The sequence below is a fragment of the Conger conger genome, chromosome 8, assembly GCF_963514075.1.
Source record: "Conger conger chromosome 8, fConCon1.1, whole genome shotgun sequence".
In the NCBI taxonomy this organism is placed as follows: domain Eukaryota; kingdom Metazoa; phylum Chordata; class Actinopteri; order Anguilliformes; family Congridae; genus Conger; species Conger conger.
The window spans coordinates 2,704,535-2,714,534 of NC_083767.1; the positions used below are offsets into that span (position 1 = coordinate 2,704,535).

The 10,000-nt window shown below is 48.4% G+C and overlaps 1 protein-coding gene across 2 annotated transcripts in view; it reads left to right on the forward strand.

The window, feature by feature from the left end:
- Window positions 1-252: 252 nt before the first annotated feature.
- The window catches only part of LOC133134788 (overexpressed in colon carcinoma 1 protein homolog), a 63,301-nt gene continuing 53,553 nt past the window's right edge, over window positions 253-10,000 (forward strand). For both annotated transcript variants that reach the window (XM_061251190.1, XM_061251189.1), the window contains exons 1-4: window positions 253-570; window positions 6,241-6,265; window positions 8,126-8,158; window positions 8,479-8,558. In XM_061251190.1, the coding sequence (XP_061107174.1) occupies window positions 516-570; window positions 6,241-6,265; window positions 8,126-8,158; window positions 8,479-8,558 (193 nt within the window). In that variant the 5' untranslated portion in view covers window positions 253-515. The remainder of the gene's footprint in view (window positions 571-6,240; window positions 6,266-8,125; window positions 8,159-8,478; window positions 8,559-10,000) is intronic.

The following is a 10,000-nucleotide window of genomic DNA, read 5'->3' on the forward strand; positions in this document are numbered from 1 at the left end:
GGTGGAGGAAGAGTGCAAAGCATTTGAGGGCATATCATCTCTCTCTCTCTCCCTCTCTCTCCCTCCCATCTCTCCTTCTCTCTCTCACCCCTTCTCCCTCTACCTCTCTCTCTCCATCTCTCCTTCTGTCTCTTCCTCTCTCTCTAACTCCCTCCCCTTATTGCTCTCCCTCCCTCTCTCCCCCCTCTCTCTCCCTCCCTCCCTCCCTCCCTCTCTCTGTGTGTTCCTGTCTCCATTCTTTCTGAGCACACATTTCTGAAGGAGGAGACAGAGAAAGAGGGAGACACAGAGGGAGAGGGAGAGAGGGAGAGAGAGAGGGAGAGAGAGGCTCTGCTGGGAAACGAGTGAAAGAGAGGGAACATTCTACATCCCTTCCGTTTATTTTATCCTTCCTCCATCCCTCCATCCCCATTCATCCCCCCTTCTTCCTCTCCTCTCGTCTCCTCTCCTCCCTCTACTCCTCTCTCCGGTTGGTTCTGTTTTCGGCCGAGTGAGAGAGAGGGGCTCCATGTGCGATGGGCTGTGGGCATTCTTCAACCGCCAGCACCTCCGGAGGAGGAGGAGGAGGAGGTGAGTGTCTGTGTGTGAGTGTGTGTGTGTGTCTGTGTGTGTAAGTGTGTGTGTGTGTGTGTGTCTGTGTGTGTGAGTGTGTCTGTGTGTGAGTGTGTGTGTGTGTGTGAGTGTGTCTGTGTGTGTGTCTGTGAGTGTGTGTGTGTGTCTGTGTGTGTGAGTGTGTGTGAGTGTGTGTGTGTGTCTGTGTGTGAGTGTGTGTGTGTGTGTGAGTGTGTGTCTGTGTGTGTGTGAGTGTGTCTGTGTGTGAGTGTGTGTCTGTGAGTGTGTTTGTGTGTGTGTGTGTCTGTGTGTGTGAGTGTGTGTGTGTGTGTCTGTGTGTGAGTGTGTGTGTGTGTGTATCTGTGTGTGTCTGTGTGTGTGAGTGTGTGTGAGTGTTTATGTGTCTGTGTGTGTGTGAGTATATGTGTGTGTGTGTGTGTGTGTGAGTGTCTGTATGTGTGTGAGTGTGTCTGTGTGTGTGTGAGCTCAGTGTATACATGGTACATTTAACCTGATAAGGACATCCAAGGGTACAGGCCATAGAATACAAGCTTTGACTGAGTGCACTATTCCTTGTCGGTGATGCTGCGATATATTGTGATAGAGAGTAATCAATGGCGTGGATTTTCCCTGTGACTAATATATGCTCAGTAATCACTTTATTAGGTAGACCTATACACCAGCTTGGTAATGCAAATATTTAATCTGCCAATCATGTGGCAGCAACTAAATTCATAAAAGCATTCAGAAATGGTCAAGTGGTTCAGTGGTTTTTCAGACCAAATGCCAGAATGGGAAAGAAATGTGATCTAAGCAACTTTGACCAGGTAATTAGATTCTTGGTACCACTGTGCCAGACAGGTTGGTTTGACTATCTCAGAAGCTGCTGATCTCCTGGAAGTTTCACGCACAACAGTCTCTGGAGCTTGCAGAGAATGGTGCAAAAAAAAGGTTCCATTGAGTGGCAGTTCTGCTGGCAGAAACGCCTTGTTAATGAGAGAGGTCAGAGGAGAAGGGCCAGACTGGTCAAAGCTGACAGGAAGGTGACAGTAACACAAATAACCACGCATTACAACAGTGGTATGCAGAAGAGCATCTCTGGACACACAACATGTCAAATCTCTGAGTGGATAGGCTACAGCAGCAGAAGACTTAATAAGTCTAATAATAAAGTGCTCACAGTGTATGTTGTGATATACTGTGACATATTGTGATATGGTGTGGGTTTTTCTGGTGACTGATCCCCATGGTGCTGTGTTGTATGTGTTTAAATCTCTCTCTGATGCTGCATATCAATAAACCACAATTAATTACCGCTCAATTTCATCAGACAGGATTGAACTCAGGATCCTCATGTTACCCCCTCGCTGATACCCGATATTCCCCCCTTGTTTCCTGGGAGTGCTGTCGTTCCGAGCCTCGGTTGGGCTGTGGGCTCTGTGGTGACACAAAGTGGAGCTGGGGTGCACTGCAGAGGTTGCTCTGTTTCCAAAGCTGAGCGCATGTTTCGGTTGCCACTCCTGCCCGTGGCACATTGCTGATTTTGCGGGAGGTGGGGGGTCACAGCAGCTACAGCGTCAGACTGCAGATGTTCCTCAAGATTTCACTGAGTGAGCCAGTGTGGTCTACAGAGCTGTCAGAAAACTAGAGTACAAGAGTGAGCCAGTGTGGTCTACAGAGCTGTCAGAAAACTAGAGTACAAGAGTGAGCCAGTGTGGTCTACAGAGCTGTCAGAAAACTAGAGTACAAGAGTGAGCCAGTGTGGTCTACAGAGCTGCCAGAAAACTAGAGTACAAGAGTGAGCCTGTGTGGTCTAGAGAGCTGTCAGAAAACTAGAGTACAAGAGTGAGCCAGTGTGGTCTACAGAGCTGTCAGAAAACTAGAGTACAAGAGTGAGCCAGTGTGGTCTACAGAGCTGTCAGAAAACTAGAGTACAAGAGTGAGCCAGTGTGGTCTACAGAGCTGCCAGAAAACTAGAGTACAAGAGTGAGCCTGTGTGGTCTAGAGAGCTGTCAGAAAACTAGAGTACAAGAGTGAGCCAGTGTGGTCTACAGAGCTGCCAGAAAACTAGAGTACAAGAGTGAGCCAGTGTGGTCTACAGAGCTGTCAGAAAACTAGAGTACAAGAGTGAGCCAGTGTGGTCTACAGAGCTGTCAGAAAACTAGAGTACAAGAGTGAGCCAGTGTGGTCTACAGAGCTGCCAGAAAACTAGAGTACAAGAGTGAGCCAGTGTGGTCTAGAGAGCTGTCAGAAAACTAGAGTACAAGAGTGAGCCAGTGTGGTCTACAGAGCTGCCAGAAAACTAGAGTACAAGAGTGAGCCAGTGTGGTCTACAGAGCTGTCAGAAAACTAGAGTACAAGAGTGAGCCAGTGTGGTCTACAGAGCTGCCAGAAAACTAGAGTACAAGAGTGAGCCAGTGTGGTCTAGAGAGCTGTCAGAAAACTAGAGTACAAGAGTGAGCCAGTGTGGTCTACAGAGCTGCCAGAAAACTAGAGTACAAGAGTGAGCCAGTGTGGTCTACAGAGCTGTCAGAAAACTAGAGTACAAGAGTGAGCCAGTGTGGTCTACAGAGCTGTCAGAAAACTAGAGTACAAGAGTGAGCCAGTGTGGTCTACAGAGCTGCCAGAAAACTAGAGTACAAGAGTGAGCCAGTGTGGTCTACAGAGCTGTCAGAAAACTAGAGTACAAGAGTGAGCCAGTGTGGTCTACAGAGCTGCCAGAAAACTAGAGTACAAGAGTGAGCCAGTGTGGGCTACAGAGCTGCCAGAAAACTAGAGTACAAGAGTGAGCCAGTGTGGGCTACAGAGCTGCCAGAAAACTAGAACGAAAGCAAAAGGTAATTGGCTGGAACAAAAACCAACACATAGACCAGCCCTCCAGTACCAGTGTGTGTGTGTGTGTGTGTGTGTGTGTAATTGTGTGTTAATGTGTGTGTGTTATTGTGTGCTATTGTATGTGTGTTATTGTGTGGTTGTGTTTGTATGTTATTGTGTGTGTGTTTGTGTTTATATTTGTTTAATGTGGAGGTTATAAGCCTGTGGTTGTAATCTTGACCCTGTGGTAGTAGATCTATAATGATCATAGGGCACACAGACCTGCTCACACACAGACCTGCTCACACACAGACCTGCTCACACACAGACCTGCTCACACACAGACCTGCTCACACACAGACCTGCTCACACACAGACCTGCTCACATACAGACCTGCTCACACACAGACCTGCTCACACACAGACCTGCTCACACACAGACCTGCTCACACACAGACCTGCTCACACACAGACCTGCTCACACACAGACCTGCTTTCAGTGGCAGGAGCCAGACTCTGTGATCTTACTGCAAAAGTGTGACTCAGATTTGTAGGTGGGCGGCGGTGGGGTGGGGGGCGGGGGGTGTGGGGTGGGGGGCGGGGGGTGTGGGGTGGGGGGCGGGCGTTTACAGTGGTGGTGATTGAGAAACAAGCGTAGAAGTCATAGCTATTAGCTGCTCTGATTATGGACTGTTATAGCTCATTTCCTGTTTCCGGTAGGAGTGCGTGGGGGGGTATATGAGAGGGCAGAGGGGGGAGAGAGACAGAAGGAGAAAGAGAGAGATGCAGAGAGAAAGAAGGAGACAGGCAGAGATGTGGAGTGAGAAATAAATCTTTATATTGTCGTTGACATCATTTACACGAGAAAAGCGTCTATCATTTCTCAGTTTTGGTGGATGCTGGCATTCACAAAAGTTTGTTCTTGAGCTGTTCCGTTGAGAAAGAAGCCCTCACCTGCACCCCTCTGCTCTCCTCTCACCTGCACCCCTCTGCTGTCTCCTCACCTGCACCCCTCTGCTGTCTCCTCACCTGCACCCCTCTGCTCTCTCCTCACCTGCACCCCTCTGCTGTCCTCTCATCACTCCGCTCACTCTCACCTGGGACTCTGTTTCCTCCTCCGGGCCACGGGAGCTGATTAGGCTTCTCTCTCCGCCATCACCAATTAAAGCTGAGTCCCCAGACGCGTCCGGGCACCAGAACGCTCTCCTGATTTCACACCGCGCTGCCTCGGTCCGTGGAGAACTTTCCATCGACGCGGGCGAGAGGGTGCGGGCTGAGATATCGGTGATCTCCTCCGCAGGCCGGCCTGAGCTTCCCGTGACAGGACGGGGGGAGGGGTCTCTGTGACAGGACGGGGGGAGGGGTCTCTGTGACAGGACGGGGGGAGGGGTCTCTGTGACAGGACGGGGGGAGGGGTCTCTGTGACAGGACGGGGGGAGGGGTCTCTGTGACAGGACGGGGGGAGGGGTCTCTGTGACAGGTTGGGGGGAGGGGTCTCTGTGACAGGTTGGGGGGAGGGGTCTCTGTGACAGGACGGGGGGAGGGGTCTCTGTGACAGGACGGGGGGAGGGGTCTCTGTGACAGGACGGGGAGAGGGGTCTCAGTGACAGGTTGGGGGGAGGGGTCTCTGTGACAGGACGGGGGGAGGGGTCTCTGTGACAGGACGGGGGGAGGGGTCTCTGTGACAGGACGGGGGGAGGGGTCTCCGCACGGCTAGTCCTGCTGATCTCTCAGCTAGAGCCCTCAAATTGGATTTTTCTTCCCTGATTAATTTTTAACTGCTCAGATCCCAGGATTCTGCCATACCGTACGTTTTATGCAAGCTGAAATATTGACTCTCTCTCTCTCTCTCATGCTCCTTTGTAAAGCACACAGTAATGTGTGATCTCTGTGGTCTGTGCCTCTCCTCTCTCCCACTCGCACGGATTAGGTCTGACAGTCTGAGACAGCTTCAGGCCCAGTCTGGCCATATCGCTCCTTGATCGGGGTTAGGGTTAGGGTGGGGACGTGGGGTTCTGCTCCCTGAGTGAGGTTAGGGTTAGGGTGGGGACCTGGGGTTTCGCTCCTGCAGATGGTACCTGAGGTGTCTTCGGCAAGAACACACGACTCTGCCGAAGACTTGATTCTGCCAAATGCTCGATTCTGGCGACCGCACAATTCTGATGGGCGTCACACTTCTGTTCTCTTCACTCTGTGGACTTTGCCATTACCATGTCACCCCTGGAGCATCGGTCCAAACAGAGCTCACCTGCAGAAACTGCTCCTGTGCTGATGAAACAGACACACATAGGGCCAAGACCGTGCTCTGGAAGGTTCCAAATCTGTTCCTTTTCTATTCCAAATGCAAACACACACATGAGCATATATGCATACGCTTCTGTGGACACAATGTAGATTTTACACACACACACACACTCACACACACTCACACAGACGCAGAAGCAGCCGGAGTGCAGCCGGAGATCCATGCAGGCTTGTGCCTGCAGACACGTAGCTGACGTATGTCTCTGTTTACTGCTGTGGTCTCTCTCAGCCTGCCACCTAATCATCCCTTGATTTAATTGGCAAAAACACTGCTCTCTCCCTCTCCACCTCAGCTGGTGTGTGGTGAGCGTTCTGGCACAAAATGGCTGCCGTTGCATCACCCAGGTGGGTGCTACACATTGGTGGTGGTTGAGGCGAGTTTCCCCCTCATCACTGTAAAGAGCTTTGAGTTTCCCCCTCATCACTCTAAAGAGCTTTGAGTCTCTGGAAGGCTTATTATTATCCAGAGACTGAACGCTATGTATGCGTGCCGGAGGAATTCCAGGCACTGTTGTATTAAACCCTGTGATGCATGCTGAGCTTGACGTGATCTTCTCTTCTCCCTTTCAGGTCCTGCTGAAGTCGCCAAAGACGTGTGAGTATCAGGCGTCTCGACAAAAAGCTCACACTTTTCATCAGGGTCCCGTCTCAATGGCAGGTTTCTATTTTCACTCAGGGCTACAATGGGGAGGAAAAGATTCATTATAACAAACAAAATCTATGTTTAGTCTTGAAAATAATTTTACACAAGATGCAATAAAGCAGGAATAATCAGCTATAGTAGCCGACACCTGGCTACCATGGAAACCGCTCTGCTCTTGAGCTAAATATCCATTTTTGTTTTTTGTACAGGAAATGGGTAAACTGTTCTTTGAAAACATTGTAGATGGATTCAGCGATGCGCTTTTGGGGCGGTGCTCAGCAGGGGTGTCAGAGTGAGAGCTGTGAGCTGACCATACAGCCTGTGATGTTATCGTGACGCTGATGTTATCATGACTCTGCACTGATGTCATCATGACTCTGCACTGATGTTATCATGACTCTGCACTGATGTTATCATGACACTGATGTTATCATGACTCTGCACTGATGTTATCATGACTCTGCACTGGTGTTATCATGACACTGATGTTATCATGACTCTGCACTGATGTTATCATGACTCTGCACTGATGTTATCATGACTCTGCACTGATGTTATCATGACACTGATGTTATCATGACTCTGCACTGATGTTATCATGACTCTGCACTGATGTTATCATGACTCTGCACTGATGTTATCATGACACTGATGTTATCATGACACTGATGTTATCATGACTCTGCACTGATGTTATCATGACACTGATGTTATCATGACTCTGCACTGATGTTATCATGACTCTGCACTGATGTTATCATGACACTGATGTTATCATGACTCTGCACTGATGTTATCATGACTCTGCACTGATGTTATCATGACTCTGCACTGATGTTATCATGACACTGATGTTATCATGACTCTGCACTGATGTTATCATGACTCTGCACTGATGTTATCATGACTCTGCACTGATGTTATCATGACACTGATGTTATCATGACACTGATGTTATCATGACTCTGCACTGATGTTATCGTGACTCTGCACTGATGTTATCATGACACTGATGTTATCATGACACTGATGTTATCATGACTCTGCACTGATGTTATCATGACACTGATGTTATCATGACTCTGCACTGATGTTATCATGACTCTGCACTGATGTTATCATGACACTGCACTGATGTTATCATGACACTGATGTTATCATGACACTGATGTTATCGTGACACCGATGTTATCGTGACGCTGATGTTATCATGACACCGATGTTATCATGACTCTGCACTGATGTTATTGTGAAATCACACACAGAGGGTGAAATCACACACAGAAGTTGAAATTACACACAGATGGTGAAATCACACACAGACGGTGAAATCACACACAGAAGCTGAAATCACACACAGACGGTGAAATCACACACAGAAGTTGATATCACACACTGACGGTGAAATCACACACAGAATCATTCTGCTAAAATAAAGAACAGGAACACAATGAGCAGCCTGCAGTCTCCAGGTGAATGGAATTGGTAAATAGAAATCACCACAATGTGGGAGATATGAATGAACAGGAAGGAAGCCATTACGGATCACCCACTGGTTCAGCCGATGCTGGTGTTTCTGAGTCTGTGGGTGTGAGCAAGTGCAGCAGAATGTTCATTGTGTTCTCTCTGAACATGTGGATTAGGTACTGTACCAAAGGGCCGGTCACCCTGCCCTTCCTCTGTGGTTTTCGCAAGCGGTTTTTTTAGTAAGGGATGGTCTGTGTCAGTTAAGGGGAGACTCCAGTCAGTAAAGAGCACTGTGCAGTCTCGGTTGGGTTGTTTAAGTGATTCTATGATTTTATCTCCAAACAGAACAGACGAGCCGTCTCCGGATGAAAAACGGAGGTATCTGAGATTTGAATGATATTTGGTCTGAGAGTGTGTGTGTGTGAGTGTGTGTGTGTGAGAGAGTGTGTGTGTGGGTGAGTGTGTGTGCGTGTGAGTGTGAGTGTGTGTGCGTGTGTGTGTGAGAGTGTGTGTGTGTCTATGTGTGTTTGTGTATGTGAGTGTGTGTGTGTGAGAGTGTGTGTGAGTGTGTCTATGTGTGTTTGTGTATTTGTATGTGAGTGTGTGTATGCGTGCATGTTTGGTGTGTGTGTGTGAGTGCGTGTGTGTGCTTGTGTTTGGTGTGTGTGTGTGTGTGTAAAACTGTTTATTTTTCTCAGGAACTATGGTGGAGTCTATGTGGGTCTGCCAGCTGACCTGGCCACTATCGCAGGAAGCCAATCAAAATCCTCATGCAAAGGTAAGGACCACACCCCCCCGAACTGAAAGCCCCTTCGGCAGAGTTCAGAGGTCACACAGCAGGATGATGATTGGATAAGGAGAAACGCTTCCTGTGTTTTTCTGAGCTGGACTAAGAACTGTTATTATTTGATCATTATCAAACAAGCTTTATGAAAAATAAACCATCAAAGTTGTGCTTGTAATGTGTGAGGTATTGCTATGTTCATCCATCTCCTCATATTTATTTCCAAACAGGAAAGCAATTATGGACTAATGCATTCTCCCACTCCAGCTCACCACACATCTGCGCATTTTTTGAAGTACAATGAAGATACTCAAGAGAGCCTTTTTGTAACCTTTTGAAAAATAAATATATTTATCTGAACGGATGAACCAACACTCAACGTAAAAACAGCTGCTGTTGGTGGGTGTGTAAATGCAATTATCAGGTTTCACAGTGTATCTGCCAGATAAAACAAAGATAATTGAAGAACCAGCCAAAGCGTGTTGTCTGAAATGAGTAAATATAATAACTCACAGTTATAAACAGACGTAGTGGTTAAATATAATAACTCACAGTTATAAACAGACGTAGTGGTTAAATATAATAACTCATAGTTATAAACAGACGTAGTGGTTAAATATAATAACTCACAGTTATAAACAGACATAGTGGTTAAATATAATAACTCACAGTTATAAACAGACGTAGTGGTTGTATTAATTTGCAAGTAAAACGCAGATGTGGTGTGAGTCTGGGTGCTGATGGGAATGTGGGGTGACAGCCTCCCTCCCCCCCCCCCCCCCCCCCCACACGCACTCACACACACTCCCTCTCACGCACACACACACACACTCTCTGTCATGCACACACACACACACTCACACACACACACACACACACACACACTCTCTCTCTCACACACGCACACATTCACACACTCTTTCTCTCATGCACACTCACACATACTCACACACTCTCTCTCACACACTCACACACACTCACGCACACACACTCACACACTCACACACTCTCTCTCACGCACACACTCACACTCACGCACTCACACACTCTTTCTCTCATGCACACTCACACATACTCACACACTCTCTCTCACACACTCACACACACTCACGCACACACACTCACACACTCACACACTCTCTCTCACGCACACACTCACACTCACGCACTCACGCACTCACGCACTCACGCACTCACACACACACGCACACACACACACACACACACACACACACACTCACGCACACACTCACACAGTGTACAGCAGGTTGTGCTGTGTGTGCATAGGAGCTGAGGCTGAGCTGTTGTTAATTGGAGAGAGGGGGGGGGGGGGGAGCAGAGAGAAGCGCTGAGCCATGAGGGGGGGAGGGGGGAGGCTAATGAAGCTGCAGGAGCTGCACAGCAGGGGGTTCTGGGAGCCCAGCGCTGCTCTGTTA